The 16710-nt window shown below is 38.7% G+C and overlaps 1 protein-coding gene across 2 annotated transcripts in view; it reads right to left on the minus strand.

Annotated features, from left to right (window-relative positions):
- Positions 1–2365: 2365 nt before the first annotated feature.
- Positions 2366–16710, minus strand: part of HAVCR2 (hepatitis A virus cellular receptor 2) — a 48970-nt gene continuing 34625 nt past the window's right edge. For both annotated transcript variants that reach the window (XM_027970448.3, XM_060416593.1), the window contains 4 exons: positions 11877–11917; positions 10338–10464; positions 6752–6788; positions 2366–5843 (listed from right to left, as the gene is read on the minus strand). In XM_027970448.3, coding sequence (XP_027826249.1) covers positions 5684–5843; positions 6752–6788; positions 10338–10464; positions 11877–11917 — 365 coding nt within the window. In that variant the 3' untranslated portion in view covers positions 2366–5683. The remainder of the gene's footprint in view (positions 5844–6751; positions 6789–10337; positions 10465–11876; positions 11918–16710) is intronic.

Raw genomic sequence — 16710 nt, forward strand, 5'->3', positions numbered from 1 at the left:
CACTTTGCTATACACCTGAAACTAACATAATACTGTAAATCAACTGTCCTTTAATTAAAATAAAGGCATCAAGTTACATTGTGCCCCAATATAATTTATATACCTCTCTCACATATAATGCCATGTCCATAGATGTTCCAGTTTTTGAAGCTGTGAGTGAGAGGATGTCAGAAAATGGAATGTGAGCTAAGTGAGCTCCTGTTCACACAGCTAGAGGGCACTGCCTAGTGTAAAACAGAACATCTCCCCAAGTTATGAGATGATGTGTCCTTTCTCTTCCTCCCCAAAACCAAAACAATGTTTTCTACTTAAAAACACTGACATCAGAATTTGTTTGGGGATAAAAATTTCACTTTTAGCTATGTGCCTTGCTGCATTACCACATGATTGTAAGTCATTTCCTCTGCATCCATTTTAGGGAAGATGGGTGGGTCAGAAAACCTAAATACATGATAGCACTGGGCTTTCATCAGATAAGGTTAAGGGAATTTTCTGAAGGACTCAGTACTCTTCCAAACCAAGCCCACAGCAAGACTCGGGCACCAGTTGAACTCCCGTGCTAGTAGAAGTTATTCAAAATGTATGCTGAGCGTTGTCAAAAGTTTTGTCAAGGCACTGCATTTGCAGTGAGCATTGGGACTTACCACACTGACAACAGAACCCTCTGTTTGGTAACTACCTATGTTGCTAAAGAATGTTGACATTTTAAAATTTCAAAACTTCAAATGTCAAAAATCAAAAATGAATTATTTTGAGTAAAAGGAACACTATTGAAATAAATTGCTTTCTAAAATGACTGCCTTGAGAAAAAAACATACATTTAGTAATATACTGAATGGTATATTTCTTTAAAGATATACTATTGCTCTATTGTCATGATACTTAAAATACAATCACATCCTTTGACACAACAATTCTATGTCCACAATCATAAATGTTGGAAGTATACAAATGCACATAGGTTGTGGTATATTTGAAATGCAGAAGAAAAAAAAACACTAAACATCTATGTGTGAGGAAGTGATTTAATAGATTAAGCACATTTGTTCTATGTAATACTACAGAGCTGTCTAAGTAAAGGCTGCTGTCCCATTCTCACAGGGAATGAGCTTCTGTAAGTAATGGGGAAAATTAGGTTACCGTGTGTGTATATGAGTGAGAGAGACAGAAAATAAGAGAATAGCCCAGAACTTTGGTAAATCTAGAGCCACTATCCACGTGTGGCTATTGAGCACTTAAAAAGTAACTGGTCAGAATGCACATGTCCTCTAAATGGAAAATACTCACTGAACTGTGAAGACCTATAATTAAGGGGGAAAAAAAAAAACCCCCACTGCATTTCTACTGGACAGTGCTGACCTAGGACTGTTCCTGGGGAGTAGGACTGGGGAAAATTTTTGATGGAGAGGACAGGAAATGGGCATTTCCACTTTTAATTACTTTCAGAAAGCACTTAATTTAAAATTTTAAAAATCACAGTAGGAATCCAAGCAAACTTTATAGTTTAGTCAATATTATGGGTCAGTCTTAATTTCTTACTTTTCACAAATGGTACCATGGTTATGTAAGCTGGTAACCAAAAAAACAAAAAGCAAAAATCTGCTGAATACAGGAATTCTGTACTATCATTGCAATTTTTCTGCAAATCTCAAATTATTTCAAAATAAAAACCTAAAAAAAAAAATATGAGGGAAACAAGCACTCTAACAAGACGTATCTTCTGCTTAGAGATTCTTACTTGGAGTCTCAAAGTACTTACTGTAAAGTAACTCACCTACCCACAGTTCCTTGTAAACAGCTTTGCTTGAAACAAGGCAGCTAGGATTACTAAATATCATATTCCTTAGCTCCCACCTGAAATTCCATCAGTTCAGAAAACTCCCTTCTCCTTTGGTGACTAGGTACCAGGCTGCTGCTTAGGTACCAGGAATTTTTGCTGGAGTAGGAGGCTTGCTCAGAGAACAGGAAAGGTGCCACCTCTCCAAGGAATTCACTGAGGCCTGAGCAGCTAGAAGTTTTCAAAGCCCCTTCACTTGCTCCTTGCTCCCTCATCGGCTCCTTTGCTGCAGCCCTCAGACTAAACGAACACTAAGGTCAAAAGATTTTTGCTAAGATCTCATCATGAACTTTGAGATTTAAAAAATGAATCAAAAATCAATATTATTAGTATAAAAACCTTCACCTATATTTATACAGGTGTTACTTTATACTTAAACGTTTCTAGAACAAGAACTAAACTCAGCATGCAAATGAGTAGGAATGGCAGGTAAAACTGGATAACAAAATTTAAAACAGATTTGATATAGATATATAGGTATATGGTTATTTCAGAACTGGCCAAATGAAGATAAATTTAAACACTGCATTGGAGTGTAAAATACTTTCGTTTTATGAAGTAGGTTTAAAAGGCATGAAATGTAGACATCACAAAAGACAACATGTCAGATTGTCATAAGGCATCTTGTTAAGTATAGACTATAAAGCTGTAACAAAATATTTTCCAAAGATGACCCACCCACAAAACAATTATATTAAAAATAATGTGGATATTTAAACAGACATTCTACCACCACAACCACACCTGCAAAACTTAAATAATTTTTTTAAACATCACTACTTTCTCTGGAAAAAGAGTCACATCATAAGCAGAAGGAGCTTGACTAAGAATTACGAAAGAAAACTGCTACTATGTAAATGAGTGACCTTTATAATTACAGGCAATACAACTGACAAAAAGATGTAGAGGATCTAGAATCTTGAAAGTCACATTTCTAACGCATTCTCTGCTACACAGCTTTTCCACTGAAAACTGGCTAAAATCTGAGCTCCCTTAAGCTTGAAAACTCTCCAACCCAGTCTCCCAGCTGCCTCTCTCCTTTTCCCCTTTCCAGCTGCGTTCCAGAAAAGAATGATGAAAATCTTTAAAATTACAGATCTAGGGCATCTCTACTTACCTCTGGAAAGAATTTCTCAATAGAAATCTGGGGACAAAATTAATTTGTATTCAGTTAAAAAGATGCAAACTTATGTGAAAATCAAATTTAAATGGGAGTAAGCATAGGGGGATGTTCCCAAATAAATGAATGACAAGTCAAACCACTTGGAATTTCTGCCTTGGGAATTCTAACACTAAAAGTGACAGGCAGATAAAACATGGCAAGATCTTAAATTTTCAGTCTGAAAAGACCAGGGAGCCTCTTCGGGCCCTGTGGGTGTCTATGGCAGAGATCTAGGAAAATTTCTAAGGCACTTCTAACACATCCAATCTTTCTATGTTGTTTTTAATTAAGTTACCACTTGTCATCACCCAGACACTTTGGGGGTTCCTTGATAGTTTATCTTTCTGCCATCTTCCTCATTACAAATCACTGATACAGAGTTGATCCTACCCTGAAAACCAGGGTCCCAATCCCTGCTGGAACCACTCTTGACACATCTAGAGTGATGCTACACACTACCACTGGCTGGGACCCTGAACTTATCCAAAGTCTTCATTTCTCTCTATGACAAGGAGGGTGGACAAGAAAACATTGCGATCATACTTAAATCAATTTTTTTATTACAAAAATATGGAAAAATGATTAAAACACTTATAGAAGCACATAAAAGGAAAAAGTGAAACTCTTTTCACTATTTGTCCCTGTGAAATAACTATATTTAGAATATGCTTCTGGAATATTTTACAGTAAAATAAGAAAATTATACTATTCTAGAAACTTTTTTTTTATTAGCAACATAGATTTCTCCTTTGAAAAGTAACACAAGCTCTCTGAGACTAGGGATTTTGTCTGTTTCCTTCACTGCTATATTTCTAGGAACTAAAACACTGTTTGGCACAAAGTAGGTGCCAAAAAACATTCACTGAATGAATGAATGAAATCCTCCTTCCTGTCAGATCAATGAGAAGTTCCATGAGGTCAGGGATGTGTCTATTTGGTCTCTGTGATCCCAGCACCACAGTACCTGGTACAAGGTAAGCACTTAGTATCTGTTGAACTAGCAAAACAACTCAATGATGAAACCGCCTAATTTTATTTTTTTAGCTGTTCCAGTGTGTTAGCAATACCACCTAACCAGCTATTCCCCAATTCATGGAAAAAGTCTCTCACAAACACTGTTGCAATAGTTGTTCTTATATATATATATCCTATTTAAAGATTTTTTTAGGATAAGAATCCCTTTTGTGGGGCAATCATTGACCTGGTTTAAACGTGTTTGAAACCTCTTCCCTTTAGAATTTCATAAATTAAAAACACTTAAGATTAATTTTTCAATTAGTTTAAAAGCCACTGCCTGGAACTCTGCAAAATGATCTCCCTTTCAAATCTCCAGTAGAAAACCAATGCTTCCCAATCCTGTCTAGATGCAGCCTGAACTGTGTAACACCAGCTGCCTGCATCCTCGGTGACCAAAACTCCTATATGCAACACAGTAGCACTTTAGTCATCGCCCGGAGAAGGCCGTGTCAGGCAGGTCTCTACTGTTGGTTCATCCAGCAGAAAGGAGAAAGAAGACAGCAGAGTAATACACTTCCAGGGCCTGAGCTGGAAGAAGATGCTGAGAAACTAAGAGCTAGACAAGACCAGAAACAGAGGATTAAGAGTATTTTTGAGTTCCCCACAAGGTGAAGGTAGAGCTCTATCTGAACTCTCCAATGGAAAAATTTTTCCAGAAATGTACCTTTCTGCTTGTTTAATTTTTTCACTCCAAAGATATTAAGTAAATCTCTATTATGTGTCAGAGTTGTGCCATAACTGGGGAGGGAAAAAACAGGCAAGATGGACCTACTCTTCACCATCTTGGCACTGAAGCTTAAGGACCATTGTCGAGGCACAAAGGGATCTGACTCTGAAAAATAAAGACGGCTAGAGACTTTCACCTACTTTCCACCAGGGGACAGAATTTGTGTCCCAGTCACTGCTTCTTCTTTTGTGAAAAACACTGCTCCATTTCTTTCCATGAATGGAGAAGTTGGTTAGAGATCTTTCCCTTTGAGTACACCCCAAGCAAAACTGGTCAACACACACTGAGTGTACTTCCTTTTTCTCCAGGAGCATCTGCTACACCACAGGCCTTGCTGGGCCATCTTCTTAACTGAGACCAAGGAGAGCTGGGCATTGGCACTTACTGTTGCAGACTCAACATTCAAAGAAGTATAAACTTGGAGTCTTTTAGGGAATCAAGACCATCTAGTCCTACCCCAGTAGTTTCCTAACCTGTTCTGTGTATCACGGAGCTCTTTGAGAATCAGCGACCCCTTTAAACTTCCTGTATTCAAAAAGACACACATATATCTCAGCACATAATTTCCCCTGTATTTTCAGGAGTTTCATGGACACACCATGTAATCGAATATCTAGAATTCCTGAGATCCCATATTAAGAATTCTTACTCTCTATAAAAGCCCACTTGAGCTCTAATGTCCCAGTTAGCAGTCTCTGAGTTGGGTGGATGGAACGCAGAGGCAATGTAGTGCCTGTGTATTACCACACAGGTCCCAGCTCAATCCCCGAGTGAGCTAGTTATCTTTAAAATATGGAAAAACTCTGCTTAGTGGCCAAGGACAGAATTTCTCATATCAGTCAGCTGAGCCATCTCATGTTTTCAAAGAAGACAACACCAAGCCCCAAAATGAAGTGGTTGAGTCTGGTGGCGTTGAAAGGTGACAGCAGCCCAGAGGTTGTTAGGATTGCTGCCCACCATTGACGGAGCAGTAATACTCGTAGGGATCCTCCACTTCATATATGTTTTCCTCAATGATATAGATGTTTTCCTCTGGGTGCATCCCCTCTGCTGCTGTATTTGACAACCCTGAAGGAGAAAGGTTGGCCAAAGTGATGAGGCTGTGGAAATAAAGAATAGCAGTTGAGTTAAGCATTTTCTGGACATCATGTAATAGAATTGAGAGAATGGGTTTTACTGAAGAGTTAGCAACCAAGCCATGCCCTCTTCCAGGGGATCTTCCTGACCCACAGAGTGAACCTGCATCTCTTATGTCTCCTGCACTGGCAGGCAGGTTCTTCACCACTAGCACCACCTAGACTTAGTCTAAAATTATTAGTGGTTCAGATAGTATTCAATGGACAGAATCACTTTTTTCTTAAAATATATTTCATTCTGCCCATGTCCCAAAGGTCACAGAAACCCAGTAAAAGTTATATAAGCTTTGTGTGTGTGTAGTGTAGTGGAATTAGGAATGGAGACTAATTCTGCAATATGACAGGCAAGCAGTTTTCAACTCTGTTTGTACATTACAATTACCTAGAAACTTTTTATAAGAATAAGGGCTTCCCTGGTGGCTCAGATAGTAAAGAATCCACCTGCAATGCAAGAGACCCAAGTCAGAAAGATCCCCTGGAGAAGGGAATGGCCACCCACGCCAGTATTCCTTCCTGGAGAATCCCATGGACAGAGGAGCCTGGCGGGCTACAGTTCATGGGGTCACAAAGAGTCGGACACAATTGAGCAACTAACTCTTTCACTTTTTCACTATGATGAGACCTCATCCCCAAAGATTCTACTCATTTGCTCTGGGGTAGACAAATATGTTTAAGTGCCCTAGGTGATTCTACCAGGCAATCAGAGTTCAGGAGAACCAGGCTGGGTTATGAAAAGCTCTGAGAGTAGACGCTGAGCTTATTGTTCACTTCTGTAACCAATGGCCACCTGGAGCCTGGGTAGAGTAGGTGCTCAATCAGCTGAAGGGTCACCCCAAATCCCTACCTTCTCCTACCCTACTCATGATTCTTACCTTGAATTTTGTATCTTCTCTTTCCTATCAGAATACCCTAAGTAGAAAGGCAAAGAAAAGTCCATTTAAAATGCTTTAATAAAATAAATGAGATAAAATACAAAACGGGCTAACTGGAGGCAAAGATTGTTTAGGGAAATCTGGTCTACCGGTTAAGACTGAATTACATCAAACCACTGATGTGTGTCTTGGTTTATTACATAAACTGTGGTAGAAAGTAATAGGGATGTATTTTCATATTTAACAATTATAGGGAGTGCCTACTACATATCTGGTAGTATGCTAAGCACAAGGGGCACAAAAAATGAATTATGAGCCTGACATCATTAAGCTTATCTTCCAGTGGGGAGGCATTTAAGAAAAAAAAGTAAATAGAAAAAATAAAATAATTTCAAACTCTGATGGGACAGAAAGAAAAGTACTACAGCTAAATAGGTTAACCTAGAGATTATCATACTGAGTGAAATAAGACAGAGAAAGACACATATTGTATCATTTATATGTGAAAGATAAAAACATTACAGATATCTTTATTTACAAAACAGAAACAGACTCACAGACACAGAAAACAAACTTATGGTTGCCAAAGGGGAGAGGGGAGGAGACATAAATTAGGAGTATGGAATGAACAGATACATACCACTAAGATGATCTTTAAGCTCAGTTCTGAAAGAAGAGAATGAGTCAGCAAATGAAGAACCAGGGTGAGCATTCTGGATTGAGTAAAGCCCTGGTAAAGATGGTGATAAGTGGCTGAAACTGAAAGCATGACTGGAATAAAAGAGTGGCACTAGATAAGATCTGAAGTGGAGCCTGGGCTAGATACTATAGGACCCTAGAAGTCATAATCAGGAGCTTGGGTTTTATCCTAAGACATAAGAAATAATTGAAGGCCAGAAATATGATATAACTGGGTCTCAAGAAAATCACTTTGTTGCTATGTGGAGAATGAACTAAAAGGAGGTATGAAAGAAAGAGCAGGTAAGGCATGAGCTGCCTCAGAATAAGGTAGTGACAGAGACGCACAGAATCATGAATGGATTTTAGATATGTTTTGGGAAAAGTGCAGGAAGTGAAGCTGGATTGTGTGTAGTTGGGATTGTGTGTAGGGAGTGAAGAAGGAGAGAATTCAAGGATGGCTTCTAGCTCAGGCAACCAGTTGGATGGTAGTGAAACACTAGGATGAAGACCCAGCAAGGTGGGGTAGGGTTTTAAAAGGTGGAATATAGTCTCTAAGAGCTCCTTTTTGGACACGGTAAGGTGGGAGACAAGCAAGTGGAGATAACACCTGAACAGCTGGACAGTCAGTACCAACACCCTTGAGTGCTAAAGACAGAAAGTAAGGATGACATTGAAGTCTATGGAAATATAGGTTATCATCATCCAGGGGGTATGGAGACATGAAAAACACCAGCTCTGGGGAATCTAAACACCTAAAGAACATGCTGAAGAAGAGAAAATAATAAAAATGACTGAAAAGGAGTGGTCAGATGAGAGTGGTGTTTCAGAAGTCAAGAGAAGGAAGACTTTTTTGGAATGACTGAGGGTCAACTTAGTTGAATATTACTGAAAGATGGATGTACTGCAATGAAGACAGAGGCATCTACTGGGTTTGTCAAAATGGAGATCACTGAGCTTGAACTAAAGCTACTTCCATGGCAATTCAGGTGTAGAAGCTAAATGGGGCTGGGGGTGTTTGAAGAGTACAGAGGAATGAAATGTAGGAATAACTCATCTGAAATATGCCTGTGAAGGAGAGGAGAGAAACGGGAGTAGCTGGAGAGAAATGTGTGAACTAGATCTTATTTTTATGCTAATAGAAAAAGCATAAATAGGAATGGAGAAAGAGACGATTCTGGAGAAAGCGATCAAAGGAAGAAGGAAGTCATGGCTATGGCAAAGTAGTTGAAACAGGCTTTTAATACTCAATCAGTGTAGTGAGAAGGGAGGGAGGCTTGAGCAGCAGTGAAATATGTGATGCTCATCTCAGACACTGCACTAGGAAGATACAAGATTGCTGCACACTTCTGAGTGCCAATTTATGGCTTTGATGTCATGATTAAAAACCTGTCACCCTCGTTGTGTGATTTTCTCTAGCAGGTTCTAGGGAAAAGACTGCAAACTGTACACAGCTTTCCCATCTATTCTTCTAAGTAGTCATGTTTGGAATTTTGGCAGTAATCATGTGTGTATAAAACATGACTTCTCCCACTCCTCCTCAACCTCTTTCCACACCCTTTTTCACAAACCACAGTGGTCCCTAATATCCAGGCCTTGGCAGAACTCAAAATGTGGGTGCTATCATTGCTCCTTGTCAACCTGTAGACTCCATATTCATGTGGTCAATTCCCAAACTCCACTGCTACCTCTCCATAAACTCAGGTAAGTGGGAGTGAGTAGCTTCTTCCTCTGAACAATTCATTTATCAGAATAACAAAAAGGTAAGCAGAATAGCCCTGGTTTCAAATCCTCTATCACTTAACAGTGTCACGTTGGACTAAAAGTTACTTAAACTTTCAACACGATGGCTCTCCAATTGGTAAATGAGAACATTGGTACCTTTTTCAACAGGGTAATTATGAGGATTTAATGCACATAAAGCACTTGAAAGCTTTAAGCCACACAGGATGAGCAGCTCATCCCAGTTTTCCCTGGACTGTCCCAGTTTTAGCACTGAAAACCCACTTATTCGGACCTCCCCACCACCACCACTTCAGTCCTGGGAAGTTTCGAAATGGTTTGTAATCCTACACACAGTTGATGTTTACAGATGAATAAGAAAGGCTACTAAAATAATAGAGGTATAAGGCCTTAGCCTCTGCCCCAAAGAGAAGAGAATATATCACAATTATTAAAGTACGTGAGGCTTTTGGAGTGATGGAAGTGTTTGGTCATTGATTGTGGTGATGGTTTCCTGAGTGAAATCATCTACAAAAATTCATTAAACTGAACACATTTTACATATACAGTTTATTGCATATAAATTATACTTATTTTTTTAATAAACATAAGCAACTTAGAAGTAAAACATTTGCTGAGTGCCGCAATGGAGGAAAATAACAAATGCTGCAACCTTAACCATGACCCAGTGTTAAAGGAACCTGCTACCCCTCTTTAAAGAACCACACCTAAGAGATAAATAAGATAGAAAATGCTTAGAAGGAAGAGATTGCTGATTCATGAATTTAAAATATTTATGTTCTTTACAAAATAAGAAAATAGGTACTATAATCAAAATCTAATCTAATTAGATTAGAATCTAATCTGCCTGAATCTAAATTCCAGCTTTGCCACTTACCAATTCTGAAACCTTGAACTCTAAGTGTTACTCTTCTCTGCTATAAAAAATGGGGATAACAGTACTACCTACCTTATAAGATGGTGACAACGATAAATATAAAAACAAGTGTGTTACATGGTAAGCACTAAATAAAAACAAGCTATTATTAATCCTGTGATTTGAAAGGACTAAAGAGTATTCATTCTAATCAATATAACCTTATAATTATAATGTCTAGGTTTGGGTTGGTTCTTATATTAACAGTTCCTTATCAGAGGAAGAGAGAAGCACCATCAAATGACTTACATTTGAGAATTAAACCACTGGAGATAAGAATCAGAGCCAGCCCAGCAGAGACTCCTGCTCCTATGTAGAGGCCTGTTCTGGTGGCGGCACCCATGTCTTGTGACTCAGTAGCCAGTGTGGATATTTCCTGTGGAAACGCAAACAGAATTACAGCAAATGGCCAGAAACCCATTGTCTGCCCAGGTAATCTCACGACTTATGCATCAGACCAGCCCTTTCACAGTGTCCCAGGAATGCAGGGACCCTGAAATGACTCATGATTTGTCCCCTTCTAGACAAGCTTCAAAGCACCCAAAGAAAGAGATTAGCTGAAGTTTTGGACTTAGCAAGAGAATAAGATATGCTTGTCTGTGCTGTGGGTGGAGAAGTAGCCTTAGTAAATGGACTCCCAATTTCCCCAACAAAAAATGAACGTTAAAGTGGAACCCTACTTATATAAGATTCCCTCGTGTTTCCGGAGGGAGTTTCAGAGAGGTCTAAATTTTCTGTTGTACCATGAAACCCCAATTTCTACAGAAAGATAGTGATTTAAAAGCTAGGAATTTGCAGCCTGACAGTCTTGGGTTCAAATCCCAGTTCTGTCACCAAAGAGCAGAGTCATCTTGTAAAGTTATTGAGAAAATTAAGTGACAAAAAACAGAAAACGCTTGGCAAGAGCCTGGTACAGGATAAATGTTCAGTCAGTGGTAGCTTTTATTGCTATTGCTCTACATCCTGCTTCTAAAATTTCAGTTCATGTTCCCCCTTTAAAAATAGTAACGGTGAACACTTGTAAAACAACATTAAGTAATTAAGTCCTCCATTTATTCAACATACATTTACTGCAAGTGCACTGTGCAAATGTGCCCTAAGCAGTGTGGCACAAAGATGTATTTAAAAGGCAGTCCTGGATTGCAAAGACCACAGGACAAACACAAAAATACTTGAGAGTGAATCAGACTGAGTCAAATGAATGCAGACTCCCAGGTATGTCCTCAAACAATTCCCCAGTCACCGCTATCAGATTGTTTTCTAGTGGTTTTCCCTTCCATTCTGAGAAGGTGGGAGACATTAAAATGGTGGTTGATTGAAATACTGCTTTGTTTTTGGTTAGATATGTAAGTTCTTACCTTAGAATATTCCTGACTGGTGACTTGTCATAAATAAATAAATTTAAACAAACAAACAATCTTTCTCATTAGGGTAGAAATGTTAACAAGGAAAAACACTACTCTCAGGAGATGCAGGGTATCTGAACCCGCCACAGTGGTATACAGTTATGAAATTTCAGGATAAGAACAAAATGCTAGTGCTTCTTCCTTTTGGTTTTCCAGCACCTACTATGTGCCAGGCACTTTTATATGCATCATCTCATTCCATCCTTACAACAGGCCTCTGCAGTTTCAATTGTTAACAGCAACATGTTATAGCCAAGGAACCCAAAGCCAAGGGAGATTAGGTATTTTTCCCCAAGGAAAGAGTGGACAGGAAGGAAGTCTAAAGCCATGCTTTTTTCCTTTGAGTTGAGCACAAGCTCAGCTCACACACACAGTTACTTACTGTCTGATTTTTATCATGGAGGGCCTCCAGTGTCTGTGTCTCTACCACAAAGAAGAAAAATAGCCAAAATAGTTAGGAACTCTCTTTTATATGAGGTTTTTTTTTTTTTTAAGCTGCCTATAATTCTATTTGAAATTAATTCTACTTCATACTCCACAAAAATTAACTGAGAAACCAACAGAATTTATTGAACAGTTACAAATCAACTCTAGGATGACGTTTTCTCACCCAGATAACAAACCAAACTACCTATGTTCTATGAAATGGAGACTTCTGGGAAGACATATTTTGAATACGTGGTTTGTTGTGTTCGTAGGACCTAAAACAGTCTGCAAAATTGACAATACACAAGCAGGCATTATAATTAGACTTTTTTTAGATCAAATGACTGCTCTTTAATATTTATTTTGTTCATTTATTAATTGACATATAGTTGATTTACAATGTTGTGTTAGTTTCAGGTATACAGTAAAGTGATTCAGAATATATATATTCTTTTTCAGATTCTTTTCCCTTACAGGTTATTACAACTTATTGAGTATAGTTCCCTGTGCTATACAGTAGATCTTTGTTGGTTATCTATTTTATATATCTGTGTGCTCAGTTGCTCAATCACGTTCAACTCTTTGAGACCCCATGGACTGTAGCCTGCCAGGCTTCTCTGTTCATGGAACTTTTCCAGGCAAGAAGACCAGAGTGGATTGTCATTTCTTACTCCAGGGGATCTTCCTGATCCAGGGATTGGACCCCATCTCTTGCATCTCATGCATTAGCAGGTGGATTCTTTACTACTAGGGCCAACTGAGATGCCTCTTATATGTTTAATCCCAAACTGCTAATTTATCCCTCCTTCACCCTTTTTCCTTTTGGTAGCCATCAGTTTGTTTCCTATGTCTATGAGTCTATTTCTGCTTTGTAAGTAAGTTCATATGTACAATCTTTTTTAGATTCCACATATAAGCAATATGATATGACATTTGCCTTTCTCTGTCTGCCTTACTTCACTTAGTATGATAGTCTCAAAGTCCACCCATGTTGCTGCAAATGGCATTATTTCATTTTTATAACTAAGTAATATTCCATTATATACATGTCCATCAACAAACTAAAGATGTGGCATGACTAGACTCTGAAAGGTAAGGAAAGTTGATTTTCTCAAAACCATTTAACATCTACTCATTAAGAGAGAGGGTATTTTATTCCCTAAAAAATGAAAATAATAATAACTGTAACTATAATTTACTATGAATAGGCATTGTGTTAAATTCTTCAAGTGAAGTATCTCATTTAGCACTGAAAACAACTATCTTAAAGTAGGGACTATCTGTCCCATTACGCAGAGGAAGAAGCTGAGAATTAGGAAGCTAAATGATTTACACAAGGTCATACAGCTTAGCGAATAACAGGAATGGCCTTCCAATTTAGGTCTGCATGGCTTTAAAGTACACACTCTTAACTATGCTGCCTCCAACAATGCTCACACCAGCCCTGTGATTACTAAGCTCATCACGTTGCCCAGATCCCAGCTCACTTTCTTTCCTTTTCAGGCACTTATTTATTTATCTGCTTATCCATTCAATGAACATATATTACATCCCCACACTATGCCAGGCACAGAGGACAGAACAGTGAACAAGATGGGCGCAGGCCCTTATCTCATAAACAATGCATTTTAAAAACCAACAAATCGTCAGCCTTGGGAAGATTAAGCATGCAAACTCATTTTTCTGGTTGAGTCAGAGGCTCTGAAACTTCCTAAATGCCATGGTCACTTTCTGCAAGCTTCAAAGTCTAAGCCTTTTAATGCAAAACTCCTGGCATACAGACTCTGATTTTAATATAAAAGCGTATTCTCAGCCTAAAGTTTTGTTTATTTTTTAAGAAAAGGAAAGACGTTATCTCCCATTTACCTTTGCTCCTATTACAAAAAGGAATTTAAAAACCACACTGGTGGAACTACTAAGTAAACTACACATACAATATTTTCTAGTGTAAATCTAGTTTCTGCTTCCATATAATTACTTTTCTTGGCTTAAATGATAAGACTGTCTGACTTCTAACTTTTTTTTAACTTCATTTTACAGTGAAAATGATCAATAAACTAGAGCACTACTGGGTTATCACAGCTTATTTTCACATAGATTGACATCAACCAAGATGGATGGGACATATGGAGGAAGTTACAGTGTGTTCCCTAGAGGACCCAAGACTGGTGGAGCAGGTTAATGATCTTAAAAGTTTACCAACTTAACATTTACCATCTAGCATGTTTTACGTGCCTGACACAATGCTTAGTACTCTACATGCACAATATCTTTTCACCTTCACCACAATGCTGTTCTTGTTCAGTCACTAAGTCATGTTCAACTCTGCAGCTCCATAAACTGCAGCACGTCAGGCTTCCCTGTCCTTTACTATCTCTGTGAGATTGCTCAAACTCATTGAGTAAGTGACGCCATCCAACCATCTCATCCTCTGCAACCCCTTCTCTTGTCCTCAATATTTTCCAACATCAGGGTCTTGCCAATGAGTCAGCTCTTCACTTCAGGTGGCCAAAGTATTGGAGCTTCAGCTTCAGCACCAGTTGTCCAATGAAAATGCAGGGTTGATTTCCTTTAGGATTGACTGGTTTGATTTCCTTGCTGTCCAAAGGATTCTCAAGAGTCTTCTCCAATACTACAGTTCGAAAGCATCAGTTAGGTCTTCAGTGCTCAGCCTTCTGCATGGTCCAACTCTCACATCCATACATGACTACTGGAAAAACCATTTTGACTATACAGACCTTTGTCAGCAAAGTATGTCTCTGCTTTTTAATACACTGTCTAGAGCTGTCATTGTTTTTCTTTGAAGAAGCAAGCATCTTTTAATTCCATGGCTGCAGTCACTGTGTGCCAAGTACTATTATTTTCCTATTTTTCAAATGAAGAAGTCTCAGAGACGTATTTTGTCCAAGATCACAGAGCTATTAACTGGAGAACCCAAGATTCAAATCAAGTCTACTTCCAGAGCTAAGGATTCATCCGTGATCCAGTCCTGCCTTCTTCAGGTGGAAGAGAGATTTCATTTGTCTAATGTTCAAAGTTGGTTTAGGAATCTCAAAGACCCTTGGAACTCTTACTTGTAAAGGCTCCTCTCCACTTCATAGTAAGCATATTATATGTACCCACATTCCACATTAAAGAAAGGGTGTGTACAACTACACACAAGTTGACTTGCAGGTAATTAACTGGTATAATGTTACATATTATAGTCATACCATTAAATACTAATTAATTAACTAATTAAAGACTAATTAATTTCAACTTTTCATTTTATTTCTGTAGTTTGGAGCCATTGCCTTTTTTTGTTTAAGTATTTTCTTAAGCCTTTGAAAAGCTCAGAGATTGTAGGCACTCTGCCTATATTCCCAGGTACAAAAGATGGCCCCATTCTGTTGCCCTAAAGGGAAGGAACAAACAAGTAAAATCTGAAATGAAGTCCACTTCTGGTTATGGAACAGACACCTCAAAAAATGTGCACTGCCTTGTGAGGAAGCCCCTTCTCTATCTGGGAAGGTATGTGGTCACACAGCAAATGTCCACTTGGGCATGATGTTGTAAAGAGCACTGAAACCGATGATGGGTAAGTGGGATTCCCACCATTCCCTTCAAGGTCTACGGTCGTGGAATTCTTTAAAATATAACAATGACATATGATAAACACTTGGTATGATTTGATTAGCTCACTATTTGGGTGATCATCTGTTTCTACCATATTTAACTTCCTTACTAACTGCATGAGAGATGTTGGTATCCAGTGACTAAAGAACCAACAAAAAGATTCAACCTCTAGAGAACTGACATTAATATTTAAAATAACTAACATTTGAGTGCTTTCTCTGGGCAGGGCATTATGCATTATGCTTAGTGCTTTACATATGCCATCACAACGATCTTTACAATAGTCTTATGACATAGGCACTGGAAATTAACCTCATTATAGAGGTAAGGAGATTGAGCCTCACAGAGTTTGAGCAACAAAACTGAGTTTATAAAACTAACACAAAAAGCTGACATTAGAACCCATTCTGCCTATCACTGAAGTGCTGCGTTCTGCTCAGTTGTTTCAGTCGTGTACAACTCTGCAACCATATGGACCATAGCCTGCCGGGCTCCTCTGTCCATGAGATTCTCCAGGCAAGAATACTGAAGTGGGTTGCCATGTCCTTCTCCAGGGGATCTTCCTGACCCAGGGATTGAACCTTCATCTCTTGTGTCTCCTGAATTTCAGTCAGGTTCTTTACCCACAGAGTCACCTGGGAAACCCATCACTGAAGTAGTACTTAACTGCAATTTCATTCTGCCTCTAGATCTTACTGAAAATGACAATAACTAACATGTACTGAGTATGTACCATGATCAGACTCTGGGCTAAGCACTTTAGACACACTTCCTTATTTAAATCTGAGAGATTTAATAGATTAGGATTGGAATTTACCTATTATTAAATTTTAGGGCTTTCCTGATTGCTCAGCGGTAAAGAGTCCACCTGCCAATTCAGAATACATGAGTTCAGTTCCTCGGTCTGGAAGAGTCCCTTGAAGGAAACGGCAACCCACTCTAGTATTCTTGCTTGGGAAATCTCATGGACAGGAGCTTGATGGGTTACAGTCCATGTGGTTGCAAAAGAGTCAAACATGACTTAGCAACTAAACAACAATAACAACCTCATTTTACAGAATCAAAGACTATGCTTTGGAGAGTTTAGAGAGACCAGGACTCCTCCATGATCAATGTGACTTGAGGTCTGCTCTGTCAACCTTATCTTCTTCCTAGAGCACTGTGAAAAATACTTG

Source organism: Ovis aries, chromosome 5 (assembly GCF_016772045.2).
Source record: "Ovis aries strain OAR_USU_Benz2616 breed Rambouillet chromosome 5, ARS-UI_Ramb_v3.0, whole genome shotgun sequence".
Classification (NCBI taxonomy): Eukaryota; Metazoa; Chordata; class Mammalia; order Artiodactyla; family Bovidae; genus Ovis; species Ovis aries.